The sequence below is a fragment of the Oncorhynchus mykiss genome, chromosome 10, assembly GCF_013265735.2.
Source record: "Oncorhynchus mykiss isolate Arlee chromosome 10, USDA_OmykA_1.1, whole genome shotgun sequence".
Taxonomy (NCBI): domain Eukaryota; kingdom Metazoa; phylum Chordata; class Actinopteri; order Salmoniformes; family Salmonidae; genus Oncorhynchus; species Oncorhynchus mykiss.
The window spans coordinates 43,743,559-43,758,988 of NC_048574.1; the positions used below are offsets into that span (position 1 = coordinate 43,743,559).

General features: G+C 40.8%; 1 protein-coding gene across 1 annotated transcript; it reads right to left on the reverse strand.

Moving 5' to 3' along the window:
• Positions 1 to 239: 239 nt before the first annotated feature.
• On the reverse strand, positions 240 to 7,209 carry tmem179bb (transmembrane protein 179Bb). Its single transcript, XM_021618563.2, has 5 exons — positions 6,989 to 7,209; positions 3,094 to 3,284; positions 2,855 to 2,992; positions 2,638 to 2,716; positions 240 to 2,472 (listed from the first exon to the last, which is right to left on the reverse strand). Exons 1-5 carry the CDS (start codon positions 7,082 to 7,084, stop codon positions 2,338 to 2,340), a joined length of 639 nt encoding a protein of 212 aa, XP_021474238.1. The 5' UTR covers positions 7,085 to 7,209; the 3' UTR covers positions 240 to 2,337.
• Positions 7,210 to 15,430: the final 8,221 nt, after the last annotated feature.

Below are 15,430 nucleotides of genomic sequence, written 5' to 3' on the forward strand. Positions count from 1 at the left end.
ATTTATATATATATATATTTTTTACAGAATTAGAAGTGTTGGTTTTGGTTCTCACTACATCCATGCATGACTGTCTGCATGCAAGCAAAGCAACCAATTTCATTTCATTTGGCTCCTAGTCTCCCTCCCTCCGACCCTAAGCTCGTTTTAAAGGGCTAGGCACCCGTCACATTTCATATGACAAAGGAGAGTCTGCACATCAGCTGCATGGGAATCTACCAGTAATTGTTAAATATAGGTACAAACCCTTCAGGTGAAGAGGAGAGAAGAAACTGCTGCAGCACATGTTCCATTTTCAGATGTGACCATTTTCACACTGGTAAGTGGCCCTTCCAAGATTATAGACATACATTCAGTATTATGAGTTTGTATAAATCAGAGCAAAGTGTTTAAACTCTGAAAGCAAAACGTGGTACTATGCAGTTATGCAATAACTTTGGTAACCACAATGTAATTATAATGCAATTATGCAGGCAGTTACAATTACATATAATGTTTTATTGTCACATGCAACGTGTTATCCAGAAATGACTTTGGTTTCACTTATGACGCCAAATGTAACACTGTCCTTTTGTGGTTGAAAAGGTGTCTTGAGTGTTTGAAATGTGTTAGCTGACGTTACTAGCACTGGGGAGAGATAAGCTCAACAGTAAGCTACCTGCAGACGTCTCATGGGCTGATGAATCAGACTGATGCTGCTGTCATGAACATTTCGGTGTTTATTCATATTTAGTGGTTTTAAGATGGTGTTGAATCACTAGGCTACACCTCAGTGCAAATCCAAGTAGGATGTTTATGCTCTACTTTGGTTGTTGCACAGTGTGTGTGTGTGTGTGTGTATCCTCAGTGATTTTCCTTCAATATTTCACTTTACCCCGGCCCGTACAATGTCTCAGGAGCAGGTGAATTCTGTTTTGAACAACATGTAGAGCCTGTTGGCAGAGGCAACGCGGCTAAGGGCCGAGTTCCATGAGCAGAGCACACAGTTGGCTCTAGTGAAAGCTCATCAGAGGGGGGAGGGCCTGGGTCAGCAGAGAGAAGCAGCAAAGCTAGACATGTTTAACAAACGCAGGCAGCTGGAGCAGCTCCTGGACACCAAGGCTGCCGTTGAAGCAAAAGAAAGACAAGCTTGCAAACTCAGCAAGCAACTGTAAGAGATTGGAGAGGGAGAGGGAGTAAAGAAGAGGGCAGAGAGGAGAGGGATGGATTGATGTTGAGAGGAGGGAATAAATGTGGCAGTGTTTGGGAATGGAGACTTATTGTAGTTAATGCCATTTATAAACTGGGCGGGTCGAGCCCTGAATGCTGATTGGCTGATAACCATCTTATATCAGACCGTATAAAACGGGTATGACAACATTTATTTCATGTGTCAGTGGTTGGGAATGGAGACTTACTGTAGTTAATGCCATTTATGAAGGTTGTGATGGAGTGAATCTGGAACAATGTTTGTTATTTATTTGCAAACCTTTTTCTCATAAAATGTTCCCACTGTAACTCATATTCAGTACTAGAAAATAACTAGTAACAATGTAACTGTACTTCATTAATAATGACTTCATAATCAATAAAGTTTTTAGTAATGACAGAGATTTTGCTTTGACAAAAACACATGAAATACACATGAAATGTTTGACTTTCACAGCTGTTACATCAATCAGTATACATTGAGCCGGTCATTTTACGTAACAGGAAGTGACTGAATTGTGTAACTAATTGGTTAAACTGAATATACAAAAATGGAAGAAGTTACCTCCAATGTTAATTGTACTGTTCCCACTCTTCCAAAGGGAAAACACATTGTAGTTAGGGCGCCCCATTGCTGGCCTAAATTAGAGGTTGTAATGCCTTTAATGTCAGTACTGAGTGGCTTTATCAAAAGGAATCTCAGTTTCATATTTAATAAAAGGACTTATCCATATGACAGAGTCGGGGCAAATTCAGCCCATTTAAGTAAAATGTGTATGGTAGACTTTTTCATACTGCAGTGGAATCTAATTACATTACCAATAATTGAGTACATCCGGTTTTATGACCCACTGTTATCCCTGTCTTGAGCTTGGGACAAAACTAGGTTGTTGCATGCAGGGACCTGTATTCAAGTACACATTGGTCGTGTTGCCCTGCTCAGACGTTGCATGCATCAACTAATGGTTGTGTGCCACGTCATCGACTGTGCCGTTGGGCACCAGATTACTATAACGTGCTAAAACATATGGTTTAGCTGATATGTAAAATACCTATGTATGTGTTGTAAGATCTGGCATTCGTCAGCAACGTCTGAGCAGAGGAACACAACCATTATGGCACCCATCTGGCTTGGTGTGGTCGGTGGCGTCAGACAGGACGGTGGAAGAAGGGCTCTGTTTCAGACACGCTCCATTCTGACCTTGAGCCTAACCCCTGACGTTTCTGGACAAACACCACCACCACGATCTGCACCCAGAAGAAGAAGTTCACCCACACGGACTTCTGGGAAAGACAAAAGAAGACTGCAGAGATGAAGAATAAAATACACGGGTTTAAATAACAATGACAACACACGATCTGTGGTTTTGACGCAGCTTGTGGTCTGATAAGGCAATAACGTTTTGATGTGTTAGTTAATATTATGATATGCACAGTGTCAGAACAGACCTCTGCATTATACAATCCCGTGTAGAACTGACTTCCATTGTAGGGACTGACCCAGGTTTTATTCTCAGCTTCTTCACAACTGAAATGAAAGAAGTCCTCCAAATGAACAAGAATGGCATACAATATTTCACATTTCACATATGGTATGAGAAACAAGAGGGCACTGAGCTAAGAGGTGATACGGGAGAAGACAGGGAAAAAAAGGCAGCCATCTCACCTGGTTATGGAGGGCACGTTGTGGAGGGCAGACAGACAGAGGCGGTCCCTGCCGATCCTCAGGGTACACCCTGACACCGCCAGGAAAAACAATATCTTCATACACACCCCCAGAGTCACATTCAGCCACAGTCTTTCCCTGGGGGTGCAGGACAGGAAGTAAAGAAAGTCCACAACAAACAAATCAAATCATTTCTGCTTTGCTGCCACACTACTAGGCATGGAAAGGCTGTCTCTCACCTCTTGACCTCCTCTTCCACACAGCTGGTATAGATCCAGTAGAGGGTGAGGCAGAAGCAGTAGATGGCCACAGACACGGAGATGGCTGACACAAAGTAGCAGAGGGAAGGATGGCTGGGGTTCTCCAGGATCAGGCCAGATGTGTTGTACTCAACAGTCCCATAAAGAATGCACTGCCCTGTAAAGTGGCCCTGCATGACACAATACAGATGCATTCAGTATAACTATACCATTTATCCTACAGTATGCAATTGAAATGATACCTCTACGATGATGGTACAACAACAAAAACACGTTTTTTCTTTTTATTATCTCTTACCAGATCTGATGTGTTATATTCTCCTACATTAATTTCACATTTCCACAAACTTCAAAATGTTTCCTTTCAAATGTTATGAAAAATATGCATATCCTTGCTTCACATCCCGAGCTACAGGCAGTTAGATTTGAGTATGTCATTTTAGGCGAAAATTGGAGAAAAAAAAAGTTGGATCCTTAAGAGGTTTTAATGCACTTTACACAACCTATAACAATTGAAAGTATCTTCACTGGACATTGACAGCAAGAGAGCTTGGTCAGCCATGGCGAGATACACATGCTCTCAAATTAACATCCCTTAATAGGCAGGGAAACAGAGTGAGGTCTGTCACACACAGACCTCACTGTGTTTCCTGGCCTGGGTAGGGACGCACAGAAGAGCTTAATTCAACTTGGAGAGGAATGCTTGAGAAATTCCATTCATCCATTCATGTGCACAAATGTACAGTTATATTCTTTTAGGACATTAGATGACGATTATATGGTGCCATTGGGCCATGTGAAACAGTCGGGAGGACTCTGAATGTAGATCTCATGTTTCATTTTCCTGTCTCTCAACACATTTCATTTCAAAGTCATTGCCATCTGTATGAAAATCCCACATGAAAAAATACTATAGTATACGTTAGTATTACAATATTTTTATATAGTAATATTTATATATAATATATATCATCTCAGGCCTAACAACACCCTTGCCAATATATCCTTCAAACACCGGCTTCTCAGTCATTATCACTTAACTATAGTATGCACTGTAGTGTTTTTGCAAACTTTACTGTAGTATTGTAGTATAGTATTGTAGTGTTTTGTATTATTATCATTTTTTATTATATATTTTTTTGAGGAGGCTTTCACCTTGAGGAATCTTACTGAACGACATTAAAATAGCAAATTGTCCATAACCAGTATTTAGGTAGGACACTTCTGCTCTTTTCTATAACCTGTAGGGAACACAATATATGGTATGTACTTGGCATGTAGGTTTTTCAGTCATGAGTGGCACAAATTGTGATATGGGGGGATGGGGAATGGGCAGGACATACGCAAATGTTATACAGTTGAAGTCGGAAGTTTACATACACTTAGGTAGGAGTCATTAAAACTAGTTTTTCAACCACTCCACAAATTTCTCGTTTACAAACTATAGTTTTGGCAAGTCGGTTAGGACATTTACTGTGTTCATGACACAAGTAATTTTTCCAACAATTTTTTACAGACAGATTATTTCACTTATAATTCACTGTATCACAATTCCAGTGGGCCAGAAGTTTACATACACTGAGTTGACTGTGCCTTTAAACAGCATGGAAAATTCCAGAAAATGATGTCATGGCTTTAGAAGCTTCTGATAGGCTAATTGACATAATTTGAGTAAAATGAAGTGTACCTGTGGATGTTGTGGTAGCAGAGTCAGAATTCTTTAGGTAACATTGATAAATAAGATGTTTTATTAATTTTTATAGTATGCTTATGTGAGAAAGTTACTTGGGCCCAGAGAGGGGAGAGGTCGGGTTAGTCTTATCTGTGAATGTGTCTGTAACTATTCCTAAACCATGTGAAGGGATGGTGTGATTAATGGGGAACCAGTTAGTTGGCTCCACAATGTCTGTGTGCCAGTCACTTCTCTCTGTAAGCTTGTCCAGGAGGGGTTGTATTTTTTATGGGAGTATCTAGAAATTGACAATTGATATATGCCATTGCATGAGGTAATGTTTTGGTCCTAAATGGTACCAAGAACGAGATAAGAACTTTGTCTAAGAGGGCTAACTGAAGGATAATTTATAGCTAATGCTGTCTGGCTATAGGATACTCCTTTTTTCTGGTAAAAGGTTATTTGTGTAATGTTCCTAAGATCTGTTATTTGTCATGTGAGTTTAGATGGGTGTGTCTTTGCTATAAAGGATCTCAGTTGCCATTATGTTGACACTCTCAGAGAATTCATTTATGGAGACTGAATTGATCCGAGAGTCACAGGGCTATGGTGAAGCTCATATAATTAAAGATGGACTTTATGATAACTCTGACTTGTGTGTGGTTTGCTTTCTCATGATTTGGTAATACAGGAAATTTCCACGACAATGTGTTTCAAGGCCTACCTTCAAACTCAGTGCCTCATTACTTGACATCATGGTAAAATCAAAAGCCCTCAGATTTTTTTTTAGACCACCACAAGTCTGGTTCATCCTTGGGAGCAATTTCCAAATGCCTGAAGGTACCACGTTAAACGTGGATATATTGAAGCAACATCTCAAGACATCAGTTAAAGCTTGGTCGCAAATGGGTCTTCCAAATAGACAATGACCCCAAGCATACTTCCAAAGTTGTGGCAAATGGCTTAAGGACAACAAAGTCAAGGTATTGGAGTGGCCATCCCAATCTCAATTCTATAGGACCTCAATCGTATAGAATATTTGTGGGCAGAACTGAAAAAGCGTGTGCAAGCAAGGAGGCCTACAAACCTGACTCAGTTACACCAGCTCTGTCAGGAGGAATGGGCCAAAATTCACCCAACTTATTGTGGAAAGCATGTGGAAGACTACACAAAACCTTTGACCCAAGTTAAACAATTTAAAGGCAATGCTACCAAATACTAATTGAGTGTATGTACACTTCTGACCCACTCATTCTCTCTACTATTATTCTGAGATTTCACCTAAGAATTTTTACTGGGATTAAATGTAAGTAATTGTGAAAAACTGAGTTTAAATGCATTTGGCTAAGGTGTGTGTTAACTTCCGACATCAACTGTATATGAGCATATCGATACAGTGTGTAGTGTATTATTCTACAGTATACTACAAAATTCAATAATAAGAACATCACGATCGAAGGAAACTAAAGTGTGCAGTATAGTATTCTACAGTATTCTACAAAATTCTGTAGTAAGCACTACACAATCGAGGGATACTCCAGTGTGCAGTATAGCTTTTTACAGTATACGACAGTTTACTACAGAATACTATAGAATTCTATAGTAAGTACTATAGTATTATATAGTAAACTGTAGTATTTTTATGTGGAATTGTAGCCTAATCTATTGCAAAGTCACTGCATGCAACAATTTTGCATTTAGGTGAAGTCCACTAAGACATTGTATAAGCCGGTAGGCCTAGCGAAGAGTCATCAATGATATTCACTGACTTCACATGATCACATGATTATCTCTGCTGATTTCATTTCTTTTTTCATTATAGGCTAGCCCCCATGTTTTGGGATGTGTTGCAAATTCCGAGATAAAAGCAGGAAAAGACAACATAATATAGGAGAAAGTTCCTTGAAAGTCTGATAAAACATCTCCCATAACGGATGTAGCAGCTAAAAGTTTGACCCGTCGTTGAGAGGACGATAAAAACATATCCCATGTAAGCTTTACATCTAGCAGCCTACCAGTAGCCTAGCGTCGGTTTGAGGAGGGTGACAGCAGACAGTAGCCTTGGCTATGTGTGGACATGTTGTCAACACATTTCTATTGATATTGGTTTTTTTTATACAGGGATAAAAAGAGTTCTCAAGTTTAGAATGTATCATAGGCGGTTGAAAGTTCCCGACATTTCAAACATTCATGCATTCGTACCTGGGTGATTGTCAGAGAAGCAGCGGACATTATTCCACAGATGAAACAGCCTGCGTAAAGTACGAGCTCCAAAACGAGCAGCCACGGCAACACCATCACGAACACCTCTGCAAAGCCATCCTATAATACCCATCGAGGACACCCTAGCACCCGGACAACGCACTCCGTTCCAAGCGTGTTAAATTGTGCGTAAAGGTCTACAATGGAGACACTCTTAACTGTGAGCTCTGACTTTTTTTTTTGCAACAATGTACCTATTCAAGCGTTTTGTTCATTATAAGCCGCAATTGAATGTGGCCAAGGAATGCAATGCATTTATTAGAATTGGTTGATTGTAAGATTGGGATGGAATGCTTTATGACTATCTAACAATGTTGTTGTCTTATTAGATGTGAGTCCCGACTCCCGAGGACTCCACCAGGATTCCCTATTACCATAATCCAGTTTAGAATTCCATGCACAGAAATGCAAAGCCAATTTTTGCCTCTTGTATTGTTCTCCTCTGAGAGACTGGAAAATGTGTGTGTGTGTGTGTGTGTGTGTGTGTCTGTGTGTGCGTGTGTGTGTGCGCGCATCATCAGCAGTAGCTTTCGTCTGTCTCTGGCGGTTTGTGATTAATTTGTAAGTATTCCAGAGTGATGAGAGAACATTTGTCAGCCGAACACTTTTCTTTGCTGATTTGCTAAGTTAAACTGTTGCTTAACTACGGTTGTAAACTACTAGTTTTAATCCCAATAATATTTTCTTCAAAGTAAAATAAAACAACATATAAACACCTTAACTTCATACAAATGTTCTGTTTTCCACAATGTAGCCTACACCTGAGCGACCGGGAGGTGGATGTCTCAGACATTCAATATCTGCTGGGTACCACAATAATGAAAGGAACAAATAACAGGAGATCAAATCAAAGCCCCTGCTTAGATGAGCAACACTGGGGGTTGAACGGGTGGATCACTGAGATTTCAATCTTTATTCACCCACTCAAAAATACAGCCAGAAGTTTGTTGAATTCCCAATGTGACACTATGGAAAACCAATGCCTGATGTTTGATTTAGTTTTCATCTAAATGTTTTATTACTGCACTTTTAACCATTTAAAATCACAACAAAGTTCAAATGGGAATACAATATCAAATATTTTGTATAGATAGAAAAACATAATGTGTTATCACTGTGCTTCATCTAACAGCACAACCATATGACCTGGATTGTAGTTGACATTACATTAAAAATATCAAGTGCAACTGATCAATGCTGTTTGAGATTCTGCACAGATATTTAAATTGTGAAGATCTCCACATACTGGCAACGTTTGCATGCTATCTTGGACATGCATGCTTTCTATGATTACATAATATGGCTTTTTTAGTGACAGTAGCATCAAAATGTGGCCTATCGATGAGTTACTAATTTTAAGGTTAAATAAAAACTAGGGGCGCAACTTTCACTGGGGACGGGGGGACATGTCGCCAGCACCTTCTGAAATTGCATTTTTGTCCCTCCCAGTTTTTTCATTGGAATGTGATACAAAACGAGGCAACGGTGTGCTTTAGGACCACGTGGACGCCGCCGAGTGGTCGGGTAGGCTGTTTGGAGTGTTTATCCGACCGGATAAAAAATACAAATAATTATGTCCCCCCCAATTCTAAAACCAACGTTGTGCCCCTGATAAAAATGTTTCCATTCGTTTGTAAGATAGCCTTAACTTTAGGCTATTTACTATAATACAAAAGTGACATTGAATTCTGTTAGGTTGACAAAGCAACTAAATATCATCATTTAAAGGAGATGTATCTAATGTTTGGATAGTTTCCTCTGAGCCGCTGGCTTAATCCTATTCTTTAACTTGTATTTTTGGTTTAGTTGGAGACATGAATCCAACATATCATTTCTTATCTTGTCGACAAGTTAATAGGCTATTTACTGTATTGCAAAAGTGATAACGAATTGTGCTTGGTTGTCAACACAACCAAATGTCAACATTTGAAGGAGATGAACTGTATATTTTGTGCCACTGACTTAGTCTGACTTCAATTCCAGTTTGTCTTCAAATTAATAATTGATATGTTGGATTCACTTCTCCAGTTCAACCAAAAATCTAAGTTAAAGAATGGGACTAAATCAAATAAAATTTTAAATGCACTTTAAATCAAGTTTGATTTGATTTAGTACTATTATTTAACTTAGATGTTTGGTTGAAATGGAGACATGAATCCAATATATTCAATATCAATTTGAAAATGTAATTTGACATGAACCAAAGCTTGAAATCCTAGACCTACAGTGCATTCAGACCCCTTGACTTTTTCCACATTTTGTTACGTTATAGTCTTATTCGAAAATGTATTAATATATATATATTTTTGCTGATCAATCTACACACAATACCCCATAATGACAAAGCAAAAACAGATTTTTGGACATTTTGGAAAATGTATTGCAAAAGTATTAAAAATGAAACAAATATCACATTTGCATAGGTATTCAGACCTTTTACTCAGCACTTTGTTGAAGCACCTTTGGCAGTGATTACACCCTCGGGTCTTCTTGGGTATGACGCTACAAGCTTGGCACATCTGTATTTTCAGAGTTTCTCTGCAGATCCTCTCAAGCTCTGTCAGGTTGGATGGGGAGCGTCGCTGCAGGTCAGGTCTCTCCAGACATGTTAGATCGGGTTCAAGTCCGGGCTCTGGCTGTGCCACTCAATGACATTCAGAGACTTGTCCCGAAGCCACTCCTGCATTGTCTTGGCTGTGTGCTTAGGGTTGTTGTTCTGTTGGAAGGGGAACGTTCTACCCCGTCTGAGTGCTTTGGATCAGGTTTTTAATTAAGGATCTCTCTGTACTTTGCTCCGGTCATCTTTCCCTCACCCTGACTTGTCTCCCAGTCCCCGCCGCTGAAAAACATCCCCACAGCATGATGCTGCCACCACCATGCGTCACCGTAGGGATGTTGCCTGGTTTCCTCCAGATGTGACGCTTGGTATTCAGGCCAAATAGTTCAATCTCGGTTTCATCAGACCAGAGAATCTTGTTTCTCATGGTCTGAGAGTCCTTTAGGTGCCTTTTGGCAAACCCCAAGCGGGCTGTCATGTACCTTTACTGAGGAGTGGCTTCCGTCTGGACACTCTACCATAAAGGCCTGATTGGTGGAGTGCTGCAGAGATGTCCTTTTGGAAGATTCTCCAAAGAGGAACTCTGGAGCTAAGTCAGATTGACCATCGGGTTATTGGTCACCTCCCTGACCAAAGCCCTTCTCCCCCGATTGCTCAGTTTGGCCGAGCAGCCAGCTCTAGGAAGAGTCTTGTTGGTTCCAAACTTCTTACATTTAAGAATGATTGAGGCCACTGTGTTCTTGGGGACCTTCAATGCTGCAGAAATGTTTTGGTACCTGTAATGCTCCGGGTGTCGTGTGTGTGGAGTCAGACGCAGGAAACAGAGAGTGCAATGCTGTGCTCTTTAATGCACAAACGCACCACAGGGTGCTCACAACAATAACGGCCCCAAACACGGGGGACGAAAAATGTACAACTGAAATACACGACCAGGAACAAACACGTTCCTCTACTACAGAACCGAAGGTCACAACAATTAATCCCGCACAACAAACAGGCGGGCCGGCTGTCTAATAAAGCCCAACTAATCATTCACAAACAGGTGCTACCAATAAACATACAAGGAGGGGGAGGAAAGACAATCAGTGGCAGCTAATAGGCCGGTGACAACGACCGCCGAGCCGGGAAGGGAAGCCACCCTCGGTCGGACTCGTGACAGTACCCTTCCCCAGATCTGTCCCTCGACACAATCCTGTCTCGGAGATCTACAATTCCTTTGACCTCACAGCTTGGTTTTTGCTCTGTCATGCACTGTCAACTGTGGGACCTTATATAGAAAGGTTTGTGCCTTTCCAAATCATGTCCAATCAATTTAATTTACCACAAGTGGACTCCAATCAAGTTGTAGTCTCATAGCAAAGGGTCTGAATACTTATGTAAATAAGGCATTCCTTTTTTCAATTTTTAATACATTTGCAGACATTTCTAAAAACCTGTTTTTGCTTTGTCATTATGGGGTATTGTGTGAAGATTGATGAAGAAAAACAATATTTAATCAACTTTAGAATAAGGCTGTAACGTAACAAAATGTGGAAAAAGTCAAGGGGTCTGAATACTTTCCGAATGCCCTGTATATGTATTGTCTATTTTTAGTTGAACCCTGGGTTGAATTGAAACAATAGCTGTTGATGACTTCGCAAATGCTACAGTATATTCACCTAATTTTCACCGGAAATATGGGCGGGTTCTATTTCGTTTTTTTGTGGGGGACTTCCGGTTAAGCATTTCCGGCCAATTGTTCGCAGCTAACCTAGATAATCAACACACTTCTCACAACTTCCCAAACATGGATTCACGCAAAACAGACGTTTTATTTTCGGTAAGGGGATGACACAATAACTGGTAGAAACGAAGGCTGTTCATGGAGCAGGAGTGTTTTGACCACCAAACTTTTGGGGGAGGGAGTTCAGTTCTAAGGCTCCTTTTGATTTGCAGTATCTTTGGCTCAAAGCATTGAACTTTAAGAAACCACCAAACCGTGTGTTCGTATCACTTCGTGAATAAGAGGCCGACTGAAGAGTGTCCTTTCCCTGAGAAGTGGCTAGGCTATGATGCTACAGTACAGACCATAAGGCGACATCTCTAGCTATCGTCACAGATGTGGTGTCCTGAATCAGGCAGAAGTTAGCAAGCTTAGCTAACTATGTTAGTAGTAGGTAGCCACTCCTAAATCCTAACATACTGTATGTAGCTAGCTAACTGTTGCCTAGCTTACTCACTTAGCTAGCTTGAGGGCAGCCCATCTGATAGTATTGCTAGCTAACTACCCTAGCTAGTTAGTCCTTACATTGTTAGCTATTCAACAACTTCTTTCTGACATTGTCTCCCCATCCCATGATTAACCCCTTCATTGCTGGCATGCCAATTATTAAATGTTAAAGTGTTAATTTTTTTTTTACCTAACCAAGACCGGTAGGCTGTCTGTGTATTTTACTTTGATTAAACTTGTGGTCTCTCTTATGATTTCTTTACAGATGCAGACAACTGTGGTGATGCAGAGTCTAATCTAAGTGTGCCAATGCCACCACAGCATACAGATGCTGATACTCAATGGGAGTTTCCAGCATTGACTTATCACAGCTACGTGCCAAGAGAACCAGTCAACAAGCCCACCTGCCACAAACAAACCCAATGTGGTGGTGCAGAGCCATTGACCCACACCATCCAGAATAATGACACTAGCTCAGTGTTGTATACTGGCCTAACTCTTAGTGTTTTCTTTGACCATGTAGCATTTCTGCAGAAATTCTACACAGCTAACTTGCTGAACGCTTTGCTGTGTCCCAGGAAGTAGTGAGCAGAATCATTTCCTACTGGATTGACACAATGGAGGAGCACAAGGATCTACATTCCATGGCTGCCGAGGGAGACGATCCAGAACACAATGCTTCAAAGAGAAGTTCCCCAACACCACTTGCATCATCGGCTGCTCTGTAACCACTCATCTCGATTTCAGAGGGGGGGGTCATACAGCCACTATTATTCCAGCAATACGCTGAAGTATTTTCTCAGTGTGGACTCGTTATGTTTTTTTCTCCTGCACATGGAGGCAGATGCATTGACAAGTTAATCACCCAAAACTCTGGCTTCCTGGAATACCTTAGGTCTGGCGATTAAGTTATGGCAGACAGGGGCTTCAACCTTGCCGTACCAGCCGTCACTCAGAAAGGAGGCCAGCTGTCTGACGAGGATGTCACAAGCACAAGAAGGTTAGCTAATGTGTATGTTGAGAGAGTTATCAGATGAATCAGGGGCAGTGGCGACACATAAAGGGAAGGTGAGCCCCACATTTATAGCAAAAAAATTATAAATAAAACAGGTGCTTGCCTGTTTAACATGTTATTTTGGCTTTAATACGTGTCACATATCAGTTTGCAAACAATGTAAAGAAAAACATTTGTGTATATATATCATTGAGTTAATAAAGCTGTGTACAAACATGGTCTCTTTTTCCTTTCTTGAGTAAGACAGCTCCAGAATGCAGGTGTTTCAGCCAAGCTCAGTGCTTTATGTGGTGGTGGTGCAAGCCGGCAGAAAATACAGAGCGTTGCGTTGTGATTGGCTCAGTGTTCTGTCACTCATGGGGACACTGTCACCGCAAAAATTCTAGCCCTTTGGCTGCTGACATAGTTACATTGAAAGTGCCCATCCAAGAAGACTCAAGGTCATTGGCCACAGATAAAATGACGTCAAATCACGTATGTACAGTAGCTTTGATTGGACTGATCATGTCAACATCATACTTTCAATTTTTTTGCTAGCACTCATCATGAATCAAGTCAACAATCTACTGGCAAATCATTTTCAATCCTTGTCATATGAAGAGAAATAATGAAGAGAAATTAAAGATAAGTTTTGGTGCTCATTGGCCATTGGGTAAACATTACACAACAAGTTGGAAATCGCTAATTCAACAATGAGTGGTTTGGAAGGAAGTGAGCTCAGCACAACAAGGTCCAAGAATGTTTTGTATGCTGCTGCATAAATGATGTAATATGCCAGTGGGATATGTGCAGTCGTGGCAAAAAGTTTTGAGAATGACACAAATATTAATTTCCACAAAGTTTGCTGCTTCAGTGTCTTTAGATATTTTTGTCAGATTAGTTACTATGGAATACTGAATTACAAGCATTTCCAAAGTGTCAAAGGCTTTTATTGACAATTACATGAAGTTGATGCAAAGAGTCAATGTTTGTGGTGTTGACCCTTCTTTTTCAAGACCTCTGCAATCCGCCCTGGCATGCTGTCAATTAACTTCTGGGCCACATCCTGATGGCAGCCCATTCTTGCATAATCAATGCTTGTAGTTTGTCAGAATTTGTGGGTTTTTGTTTGTCCACCCGCCTCTTGAGGATTGACCACACGTTCTCAATGGGATTAAGGTCTGGGGAGTTTCCTGGCCATGGACCCAAAATATCGATGTTTTGTTCCCCGAGCTACTTAGTTATCACTTTTGCCTTATGGCAAGGTGCTCCATCATGCTGGAAAAGGCATTGTTTGTCACCAAACTGTTCCTGGATGGTTGGGAGAAGTTGCTCTGTTGGTACTATCTTTTATTCATGGCTGTGTTCATAGGCAAAATTGTGAGTGAGCCCACTCCCTTGGCTGAGAAGCAACCCCAAACATGAATGGTCTCAGGATGCTTTACTGTTGGCATGACACAGGACTGATGGCCACGACTTTGGCCACGACTGTATACTGTAGCTAAGGAGGTAATAACGTTACTAAGTGTATGTTGTGTAGTAAGCTGTTAGTAGCCCGTGTGCCTCACACTAATAATTTGGTTCCTTTTTCCCTCAAGTTCGCTTACTGTTCTGACTTGGTGGTGCACATGTAGCCTTTAGCCTGTTTTAGAGAAATATAATCATTGAATATTGTAAGACATTTCATTGTCTGTTTGTTTGCCTCCGTTATTTATCCTACGGTTCTGACTTGGTGTGCAGGGAGAATACTGTAAGAACAGACCATGTTCTGAATTCTGTCACTGTACATTTCAAAAGTGCTGAACAAATAGTTATATTGACAACGTCCGTCCTAGCTCGCTCATGAATGTCTTAATTGAAATTACGGATTGCCTCTTATCTGCTTGTCGTTCCCTTATGCCATAGTTTGTACATCTCAATTGTCAGTAGAAACCACATTTGTTTAAACAAGTCAGCCATATCCTCTACATTTTTTGGAAATGCAGTAAATGAGGCTGAATGAACTGTTTCGCTGCCAGACAAGGCTCCGCTGATAGACAGATGTAGCAGTGGTAAGGTGTTGGGACTTTTTTCTCTCTCTGGGCTTGCAGAAATCATTGGCTCCTTGACACTCACTACTGTGCCTCTACTCTCGAGACGAACCTAGGCCACCTGCTCGTTCTCCTTGCCATACAGTGGGGCAAAAAAGTAGTTAGCCACCAATTGTGCAAGTTCTCCCACTTAAAAAGATGAGATGCCTGTAATTTTCATCATAGGTACACTTCCACTATGACAGACAAAATGAGGAAATAAATCCAGAAAATCACATTGTAGGATTTTGAATGAATTTATTTGCAAATTATGGTGGAAAATAAGTATTCGGTCAATAACAAAAGTTTATCTCAATACTTTGTTATATACCCTTTGTTGGCAATGACAGAGGTCAAACGTTTTCTGTAAGTCTTCACAAGGTTTTCACACTCCTTCGTTGCCCGGGCGGTGTGTTTGGGATCATTGTCATGCTGAAAGACCCAGCCACGTTTCATCTTCAATGCCCTTGCTGATGGAAGGAGGTTTTCACTCAAAATCTCACGATACATGGCCCCATTCATTCTTTCCTTTACACGGATCAGTCGTCCTGGT

Excerpts from the sequence above, each read along its gene's own strand:
- tmem179bb (XM_021618563.2), bottom strand. The coding sequence starts at position 7,084 with ATGGTGTTGCCGTGGCTGCTCGTTTTGGAGCTCGTACTTTACGCAGGC. Across the intron at positions 2,993-3,093 it reads GTGGAAGAGGAGGTCAAGAG|GGAAAGACTGTGGCTGAATG; the intron begins GTGAGAGACAGC and ends CTGCACCCCCAG. Across the intron at positions 2,473-2,637 it reads CGGGATTGTATAATGCAGAG|AAGTCCGTGTGGGTGAACTT; the intron begins GTCTGTTCTGAC and ends TGTCTTTCCCAG.